The sequence below is a fragment of the Stigmatopora argus genome, chromosome 4, assembly GCF_051989625.1.
Source record: "Stigmatopora argus isolate UIUO_Sarg chromosome 4, RoL_Sarg_1.0, whole genome shotgun sequence".
NCBI classification, from domain to species: domain Eukaryota; kingdom Metazoa; phylum Chordata; class Actinopteri; order Syngnathiformes; family Syngnathidae; genus Stigmatopora; species Stigmatopora argus.
The window spans coordinates 23,148,049-23,171,119 of record NC_135390.1 but is presented as its reverse complement, the minus strand read 5'-3'; the positions used below and the strand labels follow the sequence as shown (position 1 = coordinate 23,171,119).

The following is a 23,071-nucleotide window of genomic DNA, read 5'->3' as shown; positions in this document are numbered from 1 at the left end:
TTTCAACCCATCTTTAAACTGCTTGGCTTGTTATAAAAGTCAGAGATGGAGTCAATCATAAATATATACCTAATCCCCCTAACCCCCTTTTTTTTCCAAAATCCAGCGACATTAAGACAGCTTCTTATGCAGCAAACTGCTTAAAAATCTGTCAAGATAACACCGACTTTTTAAAAGATGACTTTAGTGGAAAAGATGACTCACCTTTGGTTCACTGCGAAAGAGCCCGCCCCTGCCTTAAGATGGCCGCCGGCGACTAACGCCGTGGGTGCTCCGGGCGGAATGGCGTCAATTTCAAGTTCAAGGAGGTCTCTCCAAGGAGGGAGAAAACAGCCGCCACAGTCATTTTGTAACTGTCAAGAGAGTTCAAAAAATAAAAACAACCTTTTTGATTTCCCGTAGAAAGCGGCACACTCTGGGAGAGGGAGCATGCTGCCGCGCCACACGCGAGCGGGCGCCTACGACCTGCCGGGTTCCGAGTCCGGCGCCGTCCCGCTCATCGGCTACCGGACGCTGTCCGGCGACGAGGCCCCGCGGGTGAGCCTGGCCATTGCGCACGCCGAAAAACACCCCCCGTCGCCCCCCGTTAACCCTCGACGGGGCGAGTGACGCGCGACCTTGCGCTCGCGTCTCAGGTGGAGTCGTCCCCCGAGAAGAAGACCACATGGTACTGTCCGTTAGATGCGGTGAGGAAACTGGCTGAATGCTGGTCACTTTTGGGTGTCTTTATTTGGTCATGAAATGAATTTCTTTTGAATGAATGTGTTTTTGCAATTGGAAACGAACAGGACTTCCTCATCCATAAATTGTTGGACACAAAATAGTCATGTGACGCGGTGTGTGTGTGTGTGTGTGTGTAGTCGACGACAACGACGATGACGGCGGTGGCGGAAGGAGAAGAGAAGGAAGAAGATGGCATCATCTACACGGTGGTGCTCAAACAAGCACCTTCCTCCCCTGCGGTAAGATGGCCGCTGCCGCTGCCGCCGCCACGCAAGCTAACGGAAGGGGTTTCACCCGCGGCTGTCAGTATTGCGTGAAGGCAGCCACGGAGGAGAAGTTGGCGCTGCATCTCCTGTGGGCCTTCGCTTTGGGCGACCCGTCTTACGTGGCCGTCTTCCTGGCGACCTATCGTTCCTTCACCACCACGCAGAGAGTCTTGGACGTCCTGAGCGACAGGTAGCGAGGAAGGAAGGGGGTCAGCGTCAGGTCGGGTGGTCCCGTCGACGCCCGCTCTCCTCACGACGTCGCCTTTTTCCCGGGCAGGTTGGAGCGGCCGCCCGGCGACGAGGAAGGCCGCGACCGGCGGGAATCCTTTGACAGGTCGCTGCCGCAGAAAGAACAAAGTGAAAGTGAAAGTGTATCGCTTAAACCAGGGGTGTCAGACTCGGGTTGGTTCGCGGGTGGGCCGCTTTAACGTCAACTTGATTTCACGTGGGCCGGACCATTTTAGATAGAATATTTAGATTTTTTTTTTTATAAATGGATTAAAAGAACTGGATTAAAAGCCCTGAATATTCCATTTTTTATAGATCTAAAACCATGTTTATTTTATAATTTTTTATATATATATTTTTAGATTTTACAAAATGATTTTTGAACTAAAAACACCGAAAAAAATAGATTAAAAAATGATAATGATTGATTTAAAAGGGGGGAAATAAGGAAATTTAATATACATCTATACTCTTCATTTGAATTTGATCCTAAACAGAAAGTTGGCACTCATGATTGACTTTCCCAGGCCACACAAAATGATGCAACGGGCCAGATTTGGCCCCCGGGCCGCCACTTTGACACATGTGGCTTAAACAATGGAAATTCCAGGAGCACTCTGAGCAAACAGGCCCTTGTTAAAGATGGCCAATTGAAGTTGACCTTTGACCTAATGACACCAAAATTGAATGCCTGTTCCAGACATACCCTGGCATTTTCTTCATATCCCTTTATTTTTTTCTTCCCTTACCTTGACCCCCAAATGACCTCTGACCTCTGACCTTTGCCCGGCAGCGCCACGTGCTCGGTGTTCGGCGCCTGGCTGTCGGAGTACCCCGAGGACTTCCGGTCCCTGAAGGAGCCGTCGCGCCTCCTGAGACTGGCGCCGCTCCTCCCCGGCCGGCCGGCGTCCGCCGCCCGCCTGCGCGCCGCCGTCCTGCGCCTGGCCGAGGAGCTCAGCGAGAGGGCGCTGCTGCCCGACGCTCGTCCAGGTTGGCCTCGGATGATTCGCCTAAAGACGTTTCGCCGACGGACGTTTGACAGACGGACATGTCGCCGAATGGACGTTCGGCCGAACGGAGGTTTCGCCGAAACGGGATTCGTCCTGTCTGTCTGTCAAACGTCCGTCGGCGAAACGTCTTTAGGCGAATCATCCGGTGACGCCTCAGATGTCGGCTGACCGTCCGTTCCGGGAAGTAAAAATGACTTTTGCCTGATGTTTTTTCTTTCCGGCAGATGCGATTCTGCCGCCGCCGCCGCCCGCGTGCGGCTTCCAGGCCGGCGCCATCTTGGGGTTCCCGTCGGAAGCCGTCGCCGAGCAGCTGACCCGCATCGAGACGGTGGGTTTTGGGCGGGACCCGGAGCCCACTCGCGGTCTTTCCTCCCCTTCCCTCCCCGCCAGGATCTGTTTGTGCGCCTGGTTCCGTACCACTGCCTGGGCTCCCAGTGGTCTCAGCGCGACAAGAAAGGTCGCGAGGGCGCCTGCGGTTCCGTGCGAGCCACCGTCCGCCAGTTCAACCGTCTGGCCAACGCCGTGCTGGCGTCCTGCCTGACGGGCGGCCCCAGCCTGACCCCGGCGCGCCTCCTGGAAAAGTGGATCGCCGTGGCGCAGGCGAGCGGAGCGGGACCGGGGCGGCTCGGCCAGACGTGGCGGGGGAAACGCCCCTTTTACGGACGCCGTCTTTTTTCTTTTTTTTTCTTCAGGCGTGTCGCGAGCGCAAGAACTTCTCTTCGCTGTACGCCATCGTGTCAGCGTTGCAGAGCAACCCCATCCACCGCCTGAGGAAGACCTGGCAGGACACGGACAAGTCAGCGCTTTGACCTTTCTCTCTAGACTAGAAAAAAAGGTCATCAAGTGGCAGCATTGTCGATTTTTTTGCGGTCAGGGAGGCCGTTCGGAAGTACGAAGAGCTGCGCGACATCTTCTCGGAGCGGGACAACTACGCGTACAGCCGGGAATTGCTGAAGGAGGTGCCGTGAGCGTGGCGGCTAGCGCTAGCGCTGCGCTCCAATTTCGTTAACTGTTAGCCTTTTTCCAGGAGGGCACCTCCAAGTACGCCAACCCGGACCGCCAGCGCAAACACGCTGTCGGGGTAAGTCCAAAATCCTTCATTTTAAACCCCAGCTAAGTGGACTGTCCCCCCAAAAATGGCTCGTATCCCGCCCTGCCCGACTTGTTTGTCCCGAGAAAGACCGTAAAATTGTCACTCCAAATGGACTGGACGGTAATCAATCAATAATAATCGTACTAACTAACATAATAATGATAATCGGACATAGGCTTCGTCATCGTCATAGACTCGACAAAAGCCTAATTGCCATCATACCCAGAAACTGCGTATGACGAAATTGGTAAATCAACAGAAAGTGAACCAAAATCAGGGTCAATTCCCCGGAAATGAACTGAAATGAGCAGGAGGTGACACAAAGTGCTCCCCAAATAGCCCAAAAAGTACAGCAAGTGAGTGTTAGTCAATAGAAAATGATGTAAAGCCACCTCTGTTCTTGGAGGGCTCCCTTCATGGCATCCAGTCAGTTTTGCAGACCAACACACCTGAATCCAATCATCCTCATCAGCTGATGCATTGTTTGATTCAGGTGTGCTCAAGGGGTGAGGGAGGGGAGGGATTTAAATCCTATTGGCCAAGAAAGCGGATAGGAGCCCGCCCTCCTGGACCAGAGTGGCTCGCCCCCGATCTAAACGGTACGAGAAGTCACCCCAAAGTTCCCTAAAGCAAGCAGGAACCCACCTGGAAATGCCTTGAAATGCACAGGAAGTGAGGCGAAAGTGGCCTAAAATCAACACACGTTTCAAAACAATAGAAAAAGTGTCCCCAGAGTCCCCCAAATGAACAGGAAGTGACTGAGAGTGAAGAGGAAGTGGCATTTTGTGCCGGCAGAGCGCGCCGCGCGGTACCGTCCCGTACCTGGGCCTCTTCCTGACCGACCTGACCATGCTGGACGCCGCCGTCAAGGACCGCCTGGAGGTGAGCCGCCGGGGAGGAGAGGGGGGCGGGACCAGGACCGGGACGGGCACGGGCGTCAACGATGTCAGGCTGACCCCATGCCCTTTTTCCCCCCACAGAACGGCTACGTTAACTTTGACAAGCGGCGGCGGGTGAGCCACGGCGGTCGGAGGCGGGGGCCGGCCGAGCCTCTTCCTCTTGCTCCTCTTGCTCCTCCACCTCCTCCTCTTCCTCCTCCCCTGTTTTTGCACGCAGGAGTTTGAGGTCCTGGCGCAAATCCGCCTGCTGCAGTCATCGTGCAAAAACTGCACCTCGGTGCCCGAGCGGACCTTCTTGCTGTGGTACCGCAGCGTGCCCCCGCTGAGCCAGGAGCAAAGGTCAGCCCCACCCTCTTTCCAGGCCAATTCCGCAAGCACGATGAACGGGACGTCTCACAGAGGTTAAAGGTTGGACGTTTGTGTGCCTTTGTTTTAGTGACGCGCTGTCCAATGAGATCGAAGCGCCTGGCGAAGCGGCGGCGCCCACGCCCGTCGTGGTGGTCACCCAGTGTCCCGAGTAAGTGCGGGCGCCCGACGGAGCGGTCGGACGATGGAGTTTGACGCCCCTTTTTTGTGTTCCGTCGAAGCGTTTCCCCCGGCGGCGGCGACTCGTCGTCGCCCGTCAACAGCCTGATCTCCAAACTCACCAAGGTGACTTGTGCCTTTCGCCGCTAATGTTAGCGTTTGTTTTTGGGACAAAAAGCCCCGTTGGTTTCCCCGTACCCATCCTACTTTTCAAAATTTTGACAAAATCAAGTCCACAAAGTCCCCAAAACGTACAGGAAGCGACCTAGAAATGCCCCCCCCAATTCATAAATCGGTGACCCATGAGGAAGAAATGACCTCTGAGTCGACAGGAAGTGACCCACGAATGCCCCCGAATCATTGGAATGTGGCCAATGAGCAGGGCGTGGCTCGTCAATGGCCCAAAGTCAACGGGAAATGATCCAAATTCAACAGGAAGCGAGCCTGGGGGGCGGCAGTCCAATGCCCCGAGCCGGTAGAATCCAGTGGTCTCAAAGCGGTCCTCAAAGGGCCGCAGGGGGTGCAGGTTTTCATTCCAACTCAACAAGAGGATACCTTTTGCAAGTGTAATCAGTTAATCCGTTGATTGCAGCCAGGTGCTACTTATTTTAGAAGACACCTGATTGGTTCAAATGTCGGCACTGGATCGGTTGGAACAAAAACCAGGACCCACTGCGGCCCAAAGGCGGAATCGGGGTCTACCGGGTAGACAATATTTTCAAAATGGTTTCTAATGGGAGGTTAAACGGTTTGTTTCCAGCACATGCGATCACCGTCGGTGTCGTGCTTGGACGTGGACGCGTCGCCCCCGCCGGCACCGTCGCTGGCGCCGCCGTCCCCCAAAGGCGGCCACCGCCGCTCCGTCTCCTGCGGCGAGAACGCCGGGCGGGCCTCCTCCGCCGCCGCCGCCTCTTCGGGACCCGACATGCGCGTGGTCAGGATCCGCATGGACCTGCACGACGGCAACCTCTACCGCAGCATCCTGGTGAGTGGCGGACGTCCAAAACACTTGAAGCGGGAGGAACGTTCGTTGGCTTCCGGGGGACGGAGGGACGAAAGCAAATTGCACCTTGTATTTTATTTGTCGGCACCCAGGTGACGAGCAACGACAAGACGGCGACGGCCGTCCGCTCGGCGCTGGAGAAGCACAACCAGGACCCGTCGCAGGCGTCGGCCTACGAGCTGGTGCAACTCTTGCCCCAGGGAAAAGGTGCGCTCGGCTCGGCCCCGCCCCCCTCTCCTCGGGCCCCGCCCCCTCAAGCTCTGGCTAACCGTCCCCCCGCCCGCGTCGTCCTCAGAGTTGACCATCCCGTGGGCGGCCAACGTCTTCTACGCCATGACGCCGTCCAGCGCCGACTTCGTGCTGCGGAGGAAAGGCGAGGAGGCCCCGTGGCAGAGCCCCGCCCCCCCGGCCACCTACCCGCGAAGCAAGGCCAAGGGGAGGAAACTGGTCGGAATGCTCTTTTGACACGCTTCGTCGTCGTCGTCGTCGTCCAAATTCAAATGTTAAAGCAGGCGATAGTCGGAGGGCTTTTTGCCCCCTTTTTTAAAAACCTGCCGTCCGTGGCATTTGAGGTGTATTCATTGGCCGCCTTTGACGAGAATAGGCGTCCAATTGGCTAAAAGGACTCGCCCCAAAAGGGATGGGCCGTCTGGCGCAAACAATTTGTCTTGTTAAAAGCATAAATCCACTGGATAAGGCGCCCAATCGCACTCTGAAGTGAAAAATCGTATTTAAGTCATCGTCTGCCATCGACAACTTTGGACGTCCAATTCATAATGCATCTTCACTTTTTTAAATGGAGAGAATGTTCAAAATGACAATGAAATCACGAGATATTTACTCTTTTTCTTTTAGAATTCATTTTCATATTTACTTTTGTCCATGGGTTTTATTTATTGACTTTTCTTAACACAGTCTACTTGGATTTGGGGTGTTTTTTTTTTTGTTTTTTTGCATTGGCTTTGCTTTTTGTGTGAGTTTTGATGACATGCTGCTGCTGTTCAAAATATTGCTTTTTCTACTTGTAGATTTAGCTTTCTGTTTTGCTTGGGGGACTTTCTGCTTAAAAGTTGCCTTTTGCCAGCATCCCTTTCGTTGCCTTAACTTTTGGGTTTAGGAAGGATTTCTATTCCATTTTTTTTTTTAAATGATACTTTTGTCTTTTGTGGTTGGGATGAAGAGGAATAAAAAAAAAGATACCATATCCACATTGCCTCTTTTTATAGCTCAATTGTCACTTTTTGGTCAATTCTTCCAAGTTCTTGCAGATGATATCAATTGTATTAGCGGAGGCCGGCCGGGTGGAAGAGCGCTTCACTGGTCGGCCTCACACTTCTGTGACGAGGGTTTGATATCCTTTTTCTCCCCGTGCCCCGCGATTGGCCGGCCACGGATTCACGCTGTCCCACCGATTGGTTGTCCTTTTCTTTTCTTGCAAGGCCGATAGGCCAGCACGGCGCTCCGGTAGGCTTTCCAGACGGCGGCGTCCCGTTGGCAGAGCGTGCCGCCGCCTCGCTTCTCCTCGGCCTGGTTGCGGTTGATGTCGCCCACGCAGAGCCAGCCGCCGCCGCCGCCGCCGCCGCCGCCACCGGCGCCGGCGTTTCCCGCCTCCGGGCTGACGGCCCACTTGGAGTGGTCTTTGCTGCAGTTGAACGCCGGCGAAGCGGCCGGCGAGACGCGCGTGACGTCCAGCACTTGGGGGCCGGGGCCGCAGTAGGAGGGCAGGATGCCGCCCGAGTGGATCCAGAACTGGACCAGGAGGTCCGACCCCAGGGCGGGGGCCACCCACGAGCTGTACAGGTCTACGAGGGAAGGGGGTAGTCGATTGAGAGCCGCCCTCAACTTTCCGTGCTGCCCAATGAGTAAAAGACGGGCGCCGAGAGGCCTCGCTCACCTCGGTCGAAAGCGCTTCCTTTGGCGAAGCCGACGAAGGGGGCGCCGCCTTTCGACGTCAGCGTCACGCTGCGGTTGGCGGGAGGGCGCCAGGTCCCGTTGCGGTAGCAGGCGGCGGCCAGGGCGGGGACGGCCGCCGCCAAGGACGCCGGCACCTGGCAGTCGTACACGCTGGGCTGGTTGATCTGCAGCTGCTCGCCTAAACAACGGCACGTGGTGGTTTTTGCAACGGCTTCCGGACCCCCGTAAACGCCCCCGGGTTCGGCGGCCGGCGTTTACCGATGCTCTGGAAGCTCTTCAGCGGGAAGGTGACGCACAGGAAGTTCTGTCCGAAGGGGACGCCGCTGTCCGGGTAGTGGAAGGCCCCCGCCGCGCGGGGCGAGAGGGGAAAGTGGGGGGTGCTGTGGATCAGCCAGAAGCCCTGCGTCTCGTCCAGCAGGACCACGCCTACAAATGTCCGCCTTGATCATTTGGCGGTCAAGGCGGCGGAGGCGGAAAGCCCGATCGCCGTTAGCGGAAAGCTAACTGGCCGTGGGCAATTAGCGCGCCACATCAAGACCTTTGGCTTGAGTTTAGGGTACACGGTCGATTGGCCGCCGGTCGATTGGTCGCCGATCTTTTGGTCGCCCGGAAGGTAAGTGATAATTTCCATTTAAAATTGTTGCTCAAATTCCCTAATTACAAACTGCCAATGACTATTTAGTCATAGTAAATGCCCTAGTAATGATTAGGCTAAAGAAAAGCTCCAAATTTCCCGGACTTTGATTGTTTTTGTTGGCGAACTTGTTAAGACCCTGAACTGACGTGGCTTCTTAAAGGGACAACCCATGTACATACAAACTCTTCTACACTCACATGTCGGCTCCGTGAAGCTGCTCATGGCCATTGTTGGCTTTGATTGATGCGTAGACTGTTATTTTACCTTCTTTTGGTCGCCGGTCTTTTGGTCGCCCGTTGTCGCGGTCGGGGCGACCAAAAGACGGCGACCAAAAGACGGCGACCAAAAGACGGCGACCAAAAGACCGGCGACCAAAAGACCGGCGACCAATCGACCGCACACGGAGTTTAGCGCCGAAGGGCGTCCAATCCGTCAGAAATGAGAAGGAGGGCGGCGACCCGACGGGTCAGCCCGCCATCTCTCCCGCCTCCGACGGATGGGACGCCCGCGGCCCGCCAGTTGACTTTGGAGCATTTTGCCCCTGATTTTTCGGTCAACTCCCGTCGATGGAACACGAAGTGACCTGCGACTGGCATAAAAGCAAGAGGAAGTGACCCGCAAATGACCAGGAAATGAGGACCGGCCAACCTTTTGTGTGTCCTCTTCCTCGCTGAAGGCGGAAGTGCGACGGTGGCGGTGGCGGTGGCGATGGCGATGGTGGCTGGTCGTTGTAAAGGATGTACGCCACTTCCGTCTTCTGTCCCAAAAGGAAAAAGCGCATATGAAAGGGACACTGGATAAAAAAAATGCTCTTTTTGAGCCTCTTCAACTTCTTTCTTTTTGGTCTCATTTCCTTTTAATGAATCATTTTCTTCCGTATTGACTTTTATGAGCCTATTTCCATGATTTATAATAAATGATGAATTGTCAACATAGTACCGTATTTTCACGACGATTCGGCGCATGGTATTTTTAGCCACAGTGTCGGTAACGAGTGCTATTTCATTATTTTAAACACACAAAGGACGCATCGTTTTTTTAGACGCATATATGGTATATATTATATATGAATATCTAACCGCAATAGCGCTGGCTACCGGAAGCAGCCTATTTCCGGTTTCCGGTGCGCAGTGACTGCTGGGATATATAGTCCTTGCACGCTACACCCACACGCTAAAAACACGTTTTTAAAAAGGCAACGGAAGCAAAACTGAGTTGGCTTGTACCTTATTTAGCCATTTTACAACTTACTCACGTCGTCATCACCCAAAAATCCATCAAAGTCCTCTTTTTTCTGTGTCTGAATTGAACAATTGTCCAAATTAGTCATCAAAAACACTGAGTTTTATACGTTCATCCAGGCGGCCATAATCCATTCGCCAATAATAGCTAGCTGGTAGCTAGCGTAACTTTTCCAACGGCAAGCTGTATTGATATCGATGTATACAGGCTACACACAATACATTGGGTGTATTGACAAAAGAACTACTACATATCCCAGCAGTCACGGCGCAGTACTTTGTCTATTGGAAAATAGTAGAGTTGGTGTACCCTATCAACTGATTCATTTGATTTTATCGTGATAACAATTTTAGTATTGGTCCATATATAAAGCGCACTGTATTATTAGGCGCCCTGTCTATTTTGGAGAAAATTTCAGACTTTTATGTGCGCCTTATAGTCGTGAAAATACGGTACTCTCTTATTTCTTGTCAACGACTGATATTGGATGGATTTTCAAAACAAATTCAAATGGAGAATTTTCAAAAAATGTAAAATAGCAGAAAAAAAATCGGGGAGCCGGGCTTACCCGGGAGTAGAGCTGCTCCAGCGTGCCACCGAGGGCTCCCGCCGGCTCGTCGATGTCGTTGCGCCCCGGCGTCCAATCGGCGTCGCCCCGGCCCAGGAAAAAGTACTTCAAGCCGGACTGGGCAACGTGCTTCTTCTTGGGCAGCTTGTACATGTAAAACCTCAAATAAGGAAAACACAAATAAGCACATTGTCAAAGTTTGGGACTCGATTTGGAGGGCGGGCTACTACGTCACGAGACGTGGCGTGACGTATGAGGTGAGTACCAGTCGGTGGGCTCGCCCCGGTCGTCATAGCAACTTATCGCGGATGCGTCGCCCCCGTGTGGCGAGCAGGAAATCAGCAGCAACAGGAACAACATCTGATTGCGCCAACAAAATCAATGTTATTTATTGATGCACATCAAGGTTTATTAATGACTTCATCTCCATTGGCATTCATTTTTGGACAACGTTCATTCAAATGCCATCTTCATTCCTTTTGATTTGCTTCAATATCTATATATTAGTTTAGATTTTTCCTTCGATCGGTACAAAGAGTGGACGTCAAAGTAACGCAGTAAGAAAATGCGCAGCTTGAGCAAAGTGCAATAGCAAAGAAGCCGATTTATGACTTGATAGCAATCCATAACAGCCGGCGACACAAAAAAAAAATTGCACAATAATGATGTAAATGACTTCCTAGCGTATTAGAAGTAACTTTTGTCAGTGACAAGTTTTAGTTGGAAAACAAAAAGGAAACGTAGTTGAAATCAACTTGCCTGGAAATACGACGACGCTCCTTCTTTGTCGTCTTCTTTTGCTCTCAAATCACATCTCGCTTACTTATGGACTGACTCCCTTCCCCTTTTTATTGACTTTATTTCCGCTTTTTTAAAATTACATTTGTGAGACTACATGATGGAAGCCACCGTTCGAGGACTTCCGTCGTATTTCTACTTGATTTCGCTCGTTTTTTCTCCGCTCAAAGTTGGAAAGTGTTCAAATTCAACAATGTTGTCTGGGTGTAGGCAAAATATAACCATTTTGGAAAGGTTTGAAAGGATTACGCGAGGGAATGCGGAAGTAAAGCTGCCTTCCAGTCTGCCGCTGCTTCTTCTTCGTTGGAGTTTTGGCCCAGCAAGCGCCCTCTGCTGGCTGCTAGTGTTTTGACCTTTTTTCATTTTTCACGGCCCGTTCTAAATTCCACGGGAAATGTAAAATGAGACATTTGGGTGGCGCAGACGGCCCGCGAATGTTTCAACCTCGGCCCGCGGGCCATATACGGCCCATTAGGATTTTTAATCCGGCCTGCCGCCGGCGTTGTCCAAATTATAGTAAAAATAATGTTAGTCTACCATCAATGGCAGCCCGGGAATAAGCACTCTTGGGCGGGCAGATGTAGCAGAACCGAGCCGTAAAATGACAGCAATCGGGTCAAATCCAGCCGAAAACAGCGTTTAATGATTAAATACAAATACTAGTATTTGTATTTAATCATTAAACTAACAAATACTAGTATTTGTATTTAATCTTTAAACGCTGTTTGAACGAACATTCATTCGGCGACCTGTCCGTCTGTCAAGCGACTTTGGCTCAGTCACTTGGTGGAATTCTTTGGGTTTGGATCATTTTCTGTCCATTTGAGGGCACTTCTGGGTCACCTTGAGCTCGGACGTCCGACGCTGTCCAAATGCGAGAACGCGACCGCTCGTCACCGGGCTTCAACAAAGATAAATAATGCTGTCACAGCTTAATTATTGATGAGCGTGAATCAAATCCGGCGCTATCGGCTGGCCCGATAACGCGGACGGTCGACCACGCGTCAGGTCGTCCGCCCGGCGTCGTAAATCCTAATCGGAGACGGTCCAAAGTCCGGGCGGTGGTCCGTCCGTCCGCCCGCCCGTTCATCCGCTCGCCACTCGCAGCAAACGCGGCGCCATGTCGAGCGCCGTCCTCCTGCTCCTGGCGACGCTTTTGGCGGCGGGCGCGGCGGCGCCCAAGGGCCGCGCGGCCCACGGCGCCAAGGCTCTCCTGCTCATCTCCTTCGACGGCTTCCGTTGGGACTACGACCTGGACGTGGACACGCCTCACCTGGACAGGATGGCGCTGGACGGCGTCAAGGCCAAATACATCACGCCGCCCATGCTCACCATGACCTCGCCGTCGCACTTCACCACCATTACAGGTTTCTTTTTTTTTCATCAACGGTGCTTTCCATGCTTTGTCAAGCTGCATTGATGTCGATGTATACAGGCCACAATCCATTGGGTGGATTGACAAAAGAACTACTACATATCCCAGCAGTCACTGCGCAGTACTTTGTCTACGAGAAAATAGTAGAGTCGGTGTACCCTAGCAACTGATTCATTTTAGTTTATCGTGATAACAATTTTAGTATTGGTCCCTATATAACGCGCACTGGATTATTAGGCGCCCTGTCTATTTTGGAGAAAATTCAAGACTTTTATGTGCGCCTTATAGTCGTGAAAATACGGTAGTAACATCCCAGAATAAACCCAACAGTCCAGTCGTCCAACTTGGAGCTCAAACGTTTTGGCATGATGAGCTAGCTAGCTAGCGAGCTCTGCCTAAGCCAGCAATGGTGGCGCAAACTATTCCACAAGGTGCCGCGGTTGGGTGCGGCTTTTTGTTCCAACCCATAAGAGGAAACCTTTCCACCAATGTGGTGTCCTGCAAGTCCAATCTGGGCTTCCGGCTTCTCGTTGGATGGCTTGGAAGAAAAAGCTGCACCCAACCAGCCAACCAGCCAACCCCCAGCCTAAAACCATCTCACGCCACACGCTGTGCCGCAGGCCGCTGGGTGGAGGACCATGAGGTGGTGCACAACATGATGTTCAACGCCACCACCAACCAGAAGGTTCCTCACAAGGAGACCATGAGGCGCTCCGAGTGGTGGGACAACGGGGTCCTGCCGCTCTGGATCACGGCGCAGAAGCAGGTGAGCGGCGGCGGCGGCGGCGCCCGGTCCGCCCGCCCGCGTTAGCGCGCCGGCTAACGGTTCCCCTACAGGGTCTGAAGGCGGGCTCCTTCTACTACCCTGGAGGCGGCGCCACCTACGGCGGGCGGGCGGTCGACCGGGCGGTCGTGGAGGAGGGGGGCGGGCCCCCCGACGACAACGAGACCGAGTGGCGGCAGAACGTCGACACGGTGCTGAGCTGGTTCTCCGAGGAGGACTTCCGGCTGGTCACCCTGTATTACGGCGAGCCCGACAACGTGGGCCACATGCGGGGGCCGGACCACCCGGACCGCAAGGTCATCGTGGCGCAGATCGATCGCACGCTGGGCTACCTGCGGGAGCAGATGGAGCGCCGCGGCCTTTCCGAGCGCCTCAACGTCATCGTCACGTCCGACCACGGGATGACCACCGTCAAGAAGCGCCCCCTGGTGGACGAGATCGTGCTCAACAAGTACCTGAACCTGATCAAGCTGGCCAGCTTTGAAATCCTGGACTACGGGGGCTTCGGGATCCTGACCCCGCGGCCGGGGAAGGAGGCCCAGGTGGTAGAGGCGCTGGCCATGGCCCCCAACCTGACCGTCTACACCAAGGAGAACATGCCCCAGAGTTTCCACCTGGCTCGGAGCCGACGCCTGCCGCCCGTGGTGGTGATGGCCGACCTCGGCTTCAACCTCAACTCGGTAACGGGGCCCATTCGACGGTGGCTTTCACCGTCGTACGGCTAGCCGCTAGTTCGGTGCGCCGTGGCTAACACGGTGAGCTAGCGGCCAGTTCCGTGCGCCACTTTTGTCCTCCGCCTCCAGAGATTCATCGTGTACGTGAACAAAGGCGACCACGGCTTCCACAACGGCGAGATGGACATGAAGATGATCTTCAGGGCCTTCGGACCCGACTTCAAGAGGAATTTCGTGTCCGAGCCCTTCGACAGCGTCCACATCTACCCGCTCATGTGCCGCTTGCTCGGCATTCGGGCCGAGCCCAACAACGGGTCGCTGGAGCTGACAGCCGACATGCTGGTCGGCGCGGGTGAGGACCGCCGAGGAGCGCTCGCCCGTGGCCCGGCGCTCGCCGTCATCCGCCGCGTTTGCTCCGTCCGGCAGGAGGACGGGGAAGGAGCTCGCCGGCCACCCTGGGCTTGGCATTCGTCGTCTTCTACGCCCTGACGCTATAAAGCGCCAGACCTTCACGTCGACTCGCAATTCACCTTTTATTGGGTACTGGTTAAAATCATCTTCATTTTTTTTTATTTTAAATCAACTTTTGAGCATTATTTTCACTCTGTTTTTGATCATTGAAATCAACAGGAAATGACCTCAATTCTGTGTCACCTGGGAAAGCCCCAAAACCAAGAGGAAGTGATGCTGAAACGCCCCCAAATTTCAGGAAGTCACCCAAAATAATCAGGACGGAACCCCAAATCATCAGGAAGTGACCTACGGGAGTTCACCAATAAAAATAAAAGGAATCAAATTTAGGGGATAATTGGCTATTTATTGAGTCATAATCACAGATGTCAAAGTCGTGTATTGGGGTTAGCAAGCCTCCATTTGTTTTGAATTTGAACAGCTTGCGATTTCCACCACTAGGCGTCGCTCACCTTGTCCTTTATATTTAACTCATTCACTGTCATTGACGGCAATAGAGGTGAAAGCCATTGGGACTGGGATGGCGGATCACTTATCCAAATGGATTTGGACCTACTACTAGCGGGTCCAAATGGATTGGACGTTCGTCGTCGTCGTCAACGGCGGTCCACGCGTTTCACCACGGTCGCGTGCTAAGCAAATCCAGCATTGAGCGACACAGGTCGCCGTCCATCTTTTTGACAGCGAGCGCCACTTCCGGAGGGATGGGACGTCCACGGCCGCCCACCGGCACCGGAAGGCCCTCCTTTCTCGCCAGGTTGCTACGGATGGGACGTCCGTGGAGTTCTCCCGCACACGCCGTCCCGTCACTCGGCCTTGAAGATCGAGTCCGTGTCGGCCGAGTCCGATCCGGCCGCGTCGGACCTCGGGATGGGCGGCAACAACGGGCCCACCTTCCGTTTCAGGTCGGACAGCTGAAAGCAAAAGCCAGATGGTGAACGAGTCCGTTTTTTTTGCCTCCCCGACGTGACGGCCGTCCTCCGGCTGACGTACGCTGCCGACGCCGAGCAGCTTGCAGACGGCCAGGCTCAGCAGGCCCACGCCGCAGCAGGCGTACGCCGAGCCTCGTCCCAGGGCCCGCAGGGCCAGCGAGGCGCCGCTCTCGGGGAGCCCCGCCCTCGGCGCCGTGCCCTGGGTGGGAAAACGCGCCGGCGTTTAGTTCATGGCTCGCCGGCGACTGGAAACGGGGACCGGTCTGGCTGGCGTGGTCACCTTGCTGAACCAGTCCGGGTTGTTCTTCTTGGCCAGAGCCAGCGTGGAGCCGAAGCCCGCGATCAGGCCCAGCGACGACGCGGCGGCCAGGAAGACGGCACCTGTGGGCCGGAAGCACACGAGAGGCACACCGTCACGTCACGTGACCTTGAAAAACCGCCCGCGAGCGACGTCTTCCATTCACGACTCCCCCCCTCCCCACCCAAATCAAAACGAGATCGTTTTCTGCGACCCAGAGTTGAGTTTCCTACTGTTCAATCGACTTGAACACTTTTAGCCATAAACGAAATTGGCCGTCAGTGACGACGATGGACGTCCAATCTTTTCGGACTGGTAGCCACATTTCGAGCGACTGTCTGCGTCAATGGCAGACAAACGGGACGTTCACCTTTAATCAGCTGCAGTTTGTCCTCGTCCTCAGTTTGAGACACTTTGGCCAGCCCATCCTCCGCGGCGGACATGTTGTTGGTCCGTCTGCCTCAGTGCACCGGGCGAGAACAAGACCGAGGAATACGTTCCCAATTACGTCACGCTTTTTCATCATCTTGTTCTCTTTCGCCTCATTTTTCAGTGAACAAAATAAAATGGAACTTTACGCTGATTCTTTCTAAACAAACAAAGGCGAAAATGTTTACCTTAAATCAGTGGCAGAAGCTTTTGCTTAGCTATCAGATGGCTTCGTTGCAAGAAATAGCGGCCGCTGGCGGCCATCTTGCATCAGAGACTAACCTCAAGTGAGCGATAGTATTCCTAAACGAAATAAGAGTCATTCGCTCATTCTTGACCGCATTCCAAATAATAATAATACTCAGACATAGGCTTTATCATCATCATTGACTCGACAAAAGGCTAATTGTCATCATACCCAGCTGCGTATGGTGAAATTGGTGGTGCTTCTCCACAAATGCTTTGCTTTATAAACCAATAGTGGTTGGATTGAGTGTCATTTAAAATAAAAAAGAAAGAAAACGTCAGGCTCACTTCTTTTATTTGCACGTCAATGAGGAGGGTTAGCAACATTCGGAAGTACAGCAGGGGGCGCTCCATCGCGCGGAAAGCTTTCAGGACATTCAGGGGGGGATAATATCCATACAAAATCGACACGTCCATTTCCGTTTGACGTCTCGCGTGAGAAGGTTGGCCTTGGGGGCGTGGTCCGCTCGGCTCACTCCAACTACGTACTATATATATACTGAGATCGTCGGCCGCACAGAATGGACGCCGCGCTGTGCTTTTCAAGGGAAGAGGGGCTGGGGGTATTTGGACAGCGCCACCTACCGACAGGCAAAATATTGTCGCACAATGCACAGCCACTTTGGCCTTTTTGATAGTATTCACCAAAATGACTGCCATGTGACCACACCATCAGAGGCATTCCATTTCAAGTGGAAGTTCCGCTAGCGGATTTTGCCACCGACGCTCCCACTTGAAACGGCTCGCACGCCATCGATAAGTTAAGGAATAAGTTCACAATGTTAGTTTGCGGGGCCGGTGGTCTTCATTTTGTTCAACTTTTCCACGGACCGTGTAAACCGGACAAAGAAAAAAGACCCGAGAGCGTCGATCGCCGACGGACAAGGTGACGTGGGACCGAGGGGTTACGACGTGGTCGATACGGAACGGGGGAGGAACTTCCGGCCGGCCGACCGAGGAGTGGCGCCGCGACGCGTCAAGGAGGAAGTCCCGGAGCCACGAAAGGAAGCGTAGAGGACGTCGCTCATGCCACCGACGAGCACAGGCGGGAATGTATTTACACCAGTAGCGAGCCCGCCGACCCCGGCAACCCCGGCGCCGGCCGCTAATGGTCCGGCTACCGGTACGCCCTTTGTCCGAATGCGAGAAAACTCAACGGAGGAACCGTCTGGACCTGAGACTTTCCTCACACTGGTGCCACTCCGCCACCCTTAAAGGGTCAAACCCACAGTTCAAAACTCATCGGCCGACGGCGATGGATCTGTCGTCCGTTTTGACTGGCTCCATTTGTCCCGAAGAGCGAACGGGGTGAAAACGCTGGGCATAGCAATTTTTGGGCGTCAACTCCAGGGACCTTTTTTGGTCACGCTCGGGAAATTTAGCTAGAAAGCCCTTCCTTGCATTTAAAAAAAAACAGGAGAAGACCAATTCAAAAGAAGTCACCCAGAAATACCCTGAAATCATTAGAAAGCCATCCCAAATGTGCAGGAAGTGACCCAAAATGTGTCCACGGTTGACAGCGGCGGACGTCCCGTCCCTTTAGACCGGGAGCGTTAAGGGGCGGAAACGCCCGGCGCCGTCAACGAGGAACGCTAATTTGTCGGAAAGAGCGTGCCGGAGCCGGACGGGAAGGACTAAAAGGCCGAAAGGGGCGGGTCGCGTCCAAAACTCACCGGCGGGCGCCGTGGGAATTGTCCAGAGAGCCATCTTGCCGCCGTAGCCGCCGGTGTCTGGGCGGAGCGGTGAGCGGCGTGGTGTGGCGGGGCGGGGCCGGGCGTGCTCCACTCAGTACTCGGCGAGGGCGTGCCACTTGGAGATCTGGCGGCGGGGGTTGTGGCAGACCTCCCGCCAGTGGGCGGCGCCGGAGGGCGGGGCGCCGTGCGAGCCCAGCAGCAGCCGGCCCACCACTTGGTTCTTGGCCGTGCGGTCGAAGTCCACCACCAGGAACTCCAGCGAGACGTCGGGCAGCAGCTCGGGCGGGATGTCGTAGATGAACGACTCGTTGAACACCGGGTTCAGCGTGCACTTCTTCACGTGCGTCTTCTTCTTGGCGATGCGCTTGCGCCCGTAGAACACGTTCACCTTCACGTACGGGTCTGCCGGGACATGGGGGGGGGGGGGGGGGGGGGGGGGGGGGGGGACGGCGTTAGACGCGGGAAGCGGCCGAGCGACGTTCGTTCTTTCGCCCCCGTCCCGAAAACGCGACGGAAATCGAGATCCCGCCTGGGCCCCGCCCACTCGAAAATCTCCCCACAGAAGTTAAAGCCGTTAGCTGTTTGCTAGCTAGCGTTATTGAATTGCCATTTTCCGCCATGTCTTTCTCACCGAGGTGGCGGTCCACGTTTCTTTCCCCCGATTCTATTGGCACGCGCCTTTCTTTTTTTGTTTTTCTTCTGTGTGTAAGATAAAATGACAAAGTCGCTTGGCAATTGCTTGTTCATATTGTATCCGTTTTTGTAAGTATAGAAACATCGATGTCATAAGAAACTTGCCCAGAGTTTGGTCGTTGTCATAGAAACTATACTCTACCCTGTTTGCCTATATAAAGACTGACCCACTGTTCATTCGGAGAGAGTTGCAAGGACAACAGACTGTGAGCGGTTCACAGCTGTTCGAGCTCTCTCCCCATCCTGCAGTCTGGTAATAAACCTATTCCCTATTAAATTGATCTCACTCTTTCTTAACCTGTTCCTGAAGTCGTATTTTCAGATCTATCACTGTGTTTGGGGACTCACTGGCAGAAAGTCCGGCGACGTCCATCTTGGGGAGGTGTCGGGCCTTGAGGACCACCACGCTCAGCCGATGAGACACGGGCTGGTAGGACAACGACGTCAGCAGTTCGCCGCGGCTCTCGCACTGAAAAAAAAGTGGTCAAAAAAGTCACTTCCCGTCCTCGCTACGCATGTCCCACGGCGGACGCCACGGCCTCGTCTCTCACCTGCGCGTTGCGCTTGCCGATGGGGCGGCTGAGGTGCACCCGGCCGGCGCCGGGGTCCACGCCGGCCAGCGGCACCAGGGCCTCGCCGATGACGTCGTCGCGGGCGAAGCGGTCGAAGCTCAGCACCAGGAAGTGCAGCGTCAGCTCGGGCAGCGAGCCGTAGGCCACGCCGTAGAAGGTGAAGGTCTCGTCGAAGAGCGGATCCAGCGTCTTCCTCAGCACGCGGGTCTTGACGCGGTGCTTCTTCTCGGGCAGGACCGTCATCTTCACGTAGGGGTCCGAGCTGCCGCCCTGCTCGTCCATGGCGGGCAGACCCCGCGCCCCCACCACCGTCACCACCAGGGCCTTCTTGGGGAAGTTGTAGTCCACCATCAGGCTGATGGAGCCCAGGTCAGGCGGGGACGAGACCGGGACCGGGATCGGGGCCGAGGCCGCCGCCTCCGTCTCTGACGAGGAGGCCTGTCAAGGGCAGATCGGTCGATTAAAAACAAACAAACGTTCCAACTTTTCCGAGTCTCCGCCCTCCTCGCGTTTGCAAAACAGGAATGCGAAAAAAAACAACAGGAAGTCAGCCAGAAATGGCCCAAATCCATCAAAATGAATAGACGGTGACCAAGAGAAGCCCGAAAAACAACAAAATGTACACAGGAAGTGACCTGTAAATGACACCAAAACAGAATGACCCAAAAGTAAGAGGAAGCGCCCCCCCAAACGAGCAGGAATGGAAAGTGAAAGCAGGCCCTAAAGCCGTAAGTGTCCCCGGCGGCTTACCGAGGAGGCGGGCGTGGACGGCGAGGGCGAGGCCGACTCGCCGGCATCCGGGAGGCGCAGGGGCGCGGGGGCTCGCTCCGGCCCGCGGCGGGCGCCCTGGAGCGGCACGTCCAGCACGTTGTTGTCGGCGTCCACCAGCACCATGCCCGGAGCGCCCTCGCGCTGGGTCCGGCCGGCGCCGCGCACGATGCGCTTGCTGCCGCTCAGCGACTCGGGGTAAATACTGATCCCCTTCAGCATGTGGATGAACTTGTAGGGCGGGTCCTCGGCGTCGCCGTAGCGGTCGCCGCGCAGCTTGTAGCGCCCCTGGGCGCGCAGGTAGCGCCGCTGGCAGAAGGACCACAGGGCCAGCGCGGCAAGGAGCAGGACCACCAGAACGCCCGCCCCCGCGAAGCCCGCCAGCACCGGAGACATGCCTGTCGGATAGACCACAGACGCTCGCTTCGGTCAATTGGGCACCCGATTTAAACAACTACAGACGCTCCCCTACTTATGAATGAGGAGTTAGGTTCCGAGCGATTGTTCATAAGTTGAATTTGTTTGTAAGTTGATTCAGTGCTATATTTTGTATTATAATTTATGTTTAAGGCCTATATAAGTATATTTAAGGTTTATATAAGTGCATTTGTATGTTTAAGGCTTGTATAAGTAACACACATTGGTTTGTACTGAAAAAAATAAATAATAATAACATGGAGAGAATATGTACAGTACTGTATAGAGAGAGAGAGATTTACTAGAAAGTGGCCGAAAGAAGCTATCTAATGACGATTGCACAGTTTTCTTCTTTTTTTCATCCTAAATGATGCGGTGGCACTTTATGGCATCATTCAATTGATTTGCATTCGTTCAATATTTGGGTCCTGCTGCTCCATCTTTATGTTTAGAAATGGTACTGAAGGTCGAACGATTCAAGTTGTATTCCCGTGCAACGCTCACCACTTTCTCACGCGCATCAAGCTTCGTTATTGTTGCCACTCGTTTCAAATGAAATGGCTTGCCTCTTCCTTGCACCTCCCTCAATAGAAGCCTTTCGCTTTTCACCAACCATATTCAATAATGGATGCACGAGATATTTAATGATACAAATGAAAAAGGTTCTTTGCGCACTGGAGATACGTTCACACACTTCCGCATTGCAACGAATTGGACAGAAGAAGGTAGACGCTGGGTGAGCTGAGCGCTCACAGCGCCAGGCGTCGTCGGTATTAGTGGCGGAAAGAAGCACTACTCGGAAAAAAATACAAAATCGAACTTAGGAACATTTTTGGACATAAACGCAATTTGCAGACATATTCGTATGTACCGTTGTTCGTAAGTCGTATGTTCGTAAGTAGGGGAGCGTCTATATATTGTATATTTTGCAAGAAAAAAAGACTGGTATAGAAGAAGATCACCTGATACCACACCGCTGTGCATTGGAATCTATATCTGTGCAACCCTAATAATGTGATAAACTAGAAGAGGTTTCCTTAAAAAGCTGAAGTCCATTTCACAACCTGATGGAATAGTAACCTCACCCTAATAGATTGTTCAAAGATTTGTTACATTAAACCGTTGACGTGCGAAAAGTGGAGTTTGCTTCAAGATTGTCAAATGCAAAACAAAACAAAAAAACAACAACCTTGCGACATCCTCAACAACAAAAAAGTGTCAGTGGCCGAATTGGTCCGATTGGGCACCGCCCACCCGCCCGTTCCTCCGGCCAATCGACTGGAGCGCTCTCGCTTTGGCCACCGCCGCGTCAATAGTAATAGCTTTGACCACCGTCGCGTTCGCCGCCCTTAACAGCGAAAGACGTCCATCGTGAGGTGACGTCCGAACCGTTCAAAGTGCGGGGGGTGAGGGGGCGGCCCGGATGTAACGTCATCTATTGACAAAGTCGCTTGGATTGGCGGCCAAAGCACGAGAAGGGCTTTGGTTCGTCCGAAATGGCTTCGGGGCGGCCATATTGGTTGGGTCTGCCTTACACTCAAATTCAACGACATTAAAATTCAATGGCATTTGTCAAGTGACGATCAGAGCATCTGCCATTTATTCGTCGGCCGCCGTCGACGGCGCTACGTCCCGTCCGATTTCAGGCGGCGAACGAACGGCCAAGCAAACGGACTCACGGACTAACGGACGCCCGGTGGCGTCGGTGGAATTTTAGCGGAGCCTTTTGTCAATCGCTTTGGGAGTCGCGAATGAGCCCCAAATGGCCAAGACGGCCAGAACAAACGAGGCAGTGTGTTGAAAACAATGACGTCATGCCCCCGCGAGGCCGCACTGGGACCACCGCGTACAGACGTGACGTCATGCCCGAATACACAAAACAGAGGATACCTTGATTCGGACCTTTTGTTTCAACGCTATTTTGGACACTATATTTGCCGAAGTCAAATTATGAATAGAGGGGGTGGGGGGCAAAGCGCCGTGGAGCGCGATGGAAGCGAAATGGCGGCTCGCGGCAGGTGGAAAAAGGCTAAGAGTACCGCGGGCGGACGAGACTTGGAGGCGGCCCTTGACGGGAATTGGCGTTTGACGGGCGAGAGCGGCCGCGAAACGGAGCCCGCATCTTGGTTAGGCTAGGCGGCTAGGCAGCTAGCCGGCCCTAGCCTCGGTTCGTTCACTCACCGTAGGAGGTTCGAAGCTCTGTCACGTCCGCCATTTTGTGCCAGGGCAGGGCAGGGCCAAGCAGAGCGGAGCGGGAAGCGTCCAGACGACGAAGGAAGGAAGGAAGGAAAATGGAAGGAAGGAAAGAAAGGAGAGAGGAAAAAGGCAGCGCTCGCTGCCTTTCACATCAGACACTCGAAAGCTGCCTGCCTCCTCCTACTTCGCTCCGGTTTGGGGCTCCGGTTCGGCCTCCGGTTCGGGCGTCGTCTCCACTCGTCTCGTCTCAGCTCGACGGAGTGACTGACGGATGCTGGAAAGATGCAGCGAGTCTGCGCACTGAGACTTCTCCCAAGATCCTCGATTCATCGGACGTCTCACTCGCGAGCTCCACCCAGTCCACATTCAGATCATTCCTTCCTTTGCAGTGTTTTTTTTCTTTCATTCATGCATTATCATTTATAGATGAAGTAATACAATGGCATCACGTCATTCAAAGCTCATCATAAAAAAGACAACAACGATCATTTGTTCAACAAACGCTTTATTGTTCAAATAAATAATAATAACTTCCATGCCTATCCCAGCAAAGAATGTTGTAGTAGTAGCAGGCTTGTGAAGAATAATCTTTTTCAATCAAAATGTTCTGATCGGT

At 53.9% G+C, this 23,071-nt stretch overlaps 5 protein-coding genes and 1 long non-coding RNA gene across 7 annotated transcripts; 2 read left to right on the top strand and 4 right to left on the bottom strand.

Annotated features, from left to right (window-relative positions):
- Positions 1–710: 710 nt before the first annotated feature.
- On the bottom strand, positions 711–3,981 carry LOC144073146 (uncharacterized). Its single transcript, XR_013300021.1, has 2 exons — positions 3,713–3,981; positions 711–1,327 (listed from the first exon to the last, which is right to left on the bottom strand). It is a non-coding gene; the product is annotated as an uncharacterized LOC144073146 (long non-coding RNA).
- Positions 868–6,955, top strand: rgl2 (ral guanine nucleotide dissociation stimulator-like 2). Its single transcript, XM_077598738.1, has 17 exons — positions 868–962; positions 1,031–1,179; positions 1,267–1,323; positions 2,011–2,207; positions 2,452–2,555; positions 2,618–2,827; positions 2,920–3,023; positions 3,102–3,186; positions 3,255–3,308; positions 4,116–4,202; positions 4,301–4,333; positions 4,437–4,558; positions 4,656–4,736; positions 4,807–4,870; positions 5,505–5,729; positions 5,840–5,954; positions 6,043–6,955. The coding sequence occupies exons 1-17, from the start codon at positions 876–878 to the stop codon at positions 6,210–6,212; spliced, it is 1,944 nt and encodes a 647-aa protein (XP_077454864.1). The 5' UTR covers positions 868–875; the 3' UTR covers positions 6,213–6,955.
- On the bottom strand, positions 6,952–10,645 carry dnase2 (deoxyribonuclease II, lysosomal). 2 transcript variants are annotated; one of them, XM_077598740.1, is made up of 6 exons: positions 10,374–10,645; positions 10,109–10,268; positions 8,947–9,052; positions 7,920–8,087; positions 7,642–7,839; positions 6,952–7,549 (listed from the first exon to the last, which is right to left on the bottom strand). In XM_077598740.1, the coding sequence occupies exons 1-6, from the start codon at positions 10,466–10,468 to the stop codon at positions 7,143–7,145; spliced, it is 1,134 nt and encodes a 377-aa protein (XP_077454866.1). In that variant the 5' UTR covers positions 10,469–10,645; the 3' UTR covers positions 6,952–7,142. The 2 variants fall into 2 exon arrangements, with proteins under 2 accessions (XP_077454866.1, XP_077454865.1); XM_077598739.1 differs by having other exon boundaries at positions 8,947–9,055; positions 10,374–10,533.
- Positions 10,646–12,026: 1,381 nt separating this feature from the next.
- Positions 12,027–14,228, top strand: LOC144073221 (ectonucleotide pyrophosphatase/phosphodiesterase family member 7). Its single transcript, XM_077598887.1, has 4 exons — positions 12,027–12,273; positions 12,902–13,047; positions 13,119–13,745; positions 13,869–14,228. The coding sequence occupies exons 1-4, from the start codon at positions 12,027–12,029 to the stop codon at positions 14,226–14,228; spliced, it is 1,380 nt and encodes a 459-aa protein (XP_077455013.1).
- A 307-nt stretch (positions 14,229–14,535) lies between these two features.
- tmem242 (transmembrane protein 242) lies at positions 14,536–15,974 on the bottom strand. The gene is made up of 4 exons (XM_077598947.1): positions 15,811–15,974; positions 15,423–15,523; positions 15,204–15,341; positions 14,536–15,124 (listed from the first exon to the last, which is right to left on the bottom strand). The coding sequence occupies exons 1-4, from the start codon at positions 15,881–15,883 to the stop codon at positions 15,017–15,019; spliced, it is 420 nt and encodes a 139-aa protein (XP_077455073.1). The 5' UTR covers positions 15,884–15,974; the 3' UTR covers positions 14,536–15,016.
- A 419-nt stretch (positions 15,975–16,393) lies between these two features.
- Positions 16,394–22,740, bottom strand: LOC144073466 (synaptotagmin-11-like). The gene is made up of 5 exons (XM_077599307.1): positions 22,441–22,740; positions 19,825–20,240; positions 19,054–19,512; positions 18,851–18,971; positions 16,394–18,211 (listed from the first exon to the last, which is right to left on the bottom strand). Exons 1-5 carry the CDS (start codon positions 22,472–22,474, stop codon positions 17,901–17,903), a joined length of 1,341 nt encoding a protein of 446 aa, XP_077455433.1. The 5' UTR covers positions 22,475–22,740; the 3' UTR covers positions 16,394–17,900.
- Between the last annotated feature and the right edge of the window lie 331 nt (positions 22,741–23,071).

Coding starts and splice junctions, on each gene's coding strand:
- rgl2 (XM_077598738.1), top strand. CDS start 876: ATGACGGCGGTGGCGGAAGGAGAAGAGAAGGAAGAAGATGGCATCATC. Junction 4,559..4,655: donor CCGCTGAGCCAGGAGCAAAG/GTCAGCCCCACC, acceptor CCTTTGTTTTAG/TGACGCGCTGTCCAATGAGA. Junction 4,737..4,806: donor GTGGTCACCCAGTGTCCCGA/GTAAGTGCGGGC, acceptor GTTCCGTCGAAG/CGTTTCCCCCGGCGGCGGCG.
- dnase2 (XM_077598739.1), bottom strand. CDS start 10,468: ATGTTGTTCCTGTTGCTGCTGATTTCCTGCTCGCCACACGGGGGCGAC. Junction 10,269..10,373: donor CGGGGCGAGCCCACCGACTG/GTACTCACCTCA, acceptor TCCTTATTTGAG/GTTTTACATGTACAAGCTGC. Junction 9,056..10,108: donor TGGAGCAGCTCTACTCCCGG/GTAAGCCCGGCT, acceptor CTTTTGGGACAG/AAGACGGAAGTGGCGTACAT.
- LOC144073221 (XM_077598887.1), top strand. CDS start 12,027: ATGTCGAGCGCCGTCCTCCTGCTCCTGGCGACGCTTTTGGCGGCGGGC. Junction 13,048..13,118: donor GGATCACGGCGCAGAAGCAG/GTGAGCGGCGGC, acceptor GTTCCCCTACAG/GGTCTGAAGGCGGGCTCCTT. Junction 13,746..13,868: donor TCGGCTTCAACCTCAACTCG/GTAACGGGGCCC, acceptor CTCCGCCTCCAG/AGATTCATCGTGTACGTGAA.
- tmem242 (XM_077598947.1), bottom strand. CDS start 15,883: ATGTCCGCCGCGGAGGATGGGCTGGCCAAAGTGTCTCAAACTGAGGAC. Junction 15,524..15,810: donor CAAACTGCAGCTGATTAAAG/GTGAACGTCCCG, acceptor TCCGGCCCACAG/GTGCCGTCTTCCTGGCCGCC. Junction 15,125..15,203: donor AGCTGCTCGGCGTCGGCAGC/GTACGTCAGCCG, acceptor TTTTGCTTTCAG/CTGTCCGACCTGAAACGGAA.
- LOC144073466 (XM_077599307.1), bottom strand. CDS start 22,474: ATGGCGGACGTGACAGAGCTTCGAACCTCCTACG. Junction 19,513..19,824: donor CGTCCACGCCCGCCTCCTCG/GTAAGCCGCCGG, acceptor TGCCCTTGACAG/GCCTCCTCGTCAGAGACGGA. Junction 18,212..18,850: donor CGTCGCCGGACTTTCTGCCA/GTGAGTCCCCAA, acceptor ATGTCCCGGCAG/ACCCGTACGTGAAGGTGAAC.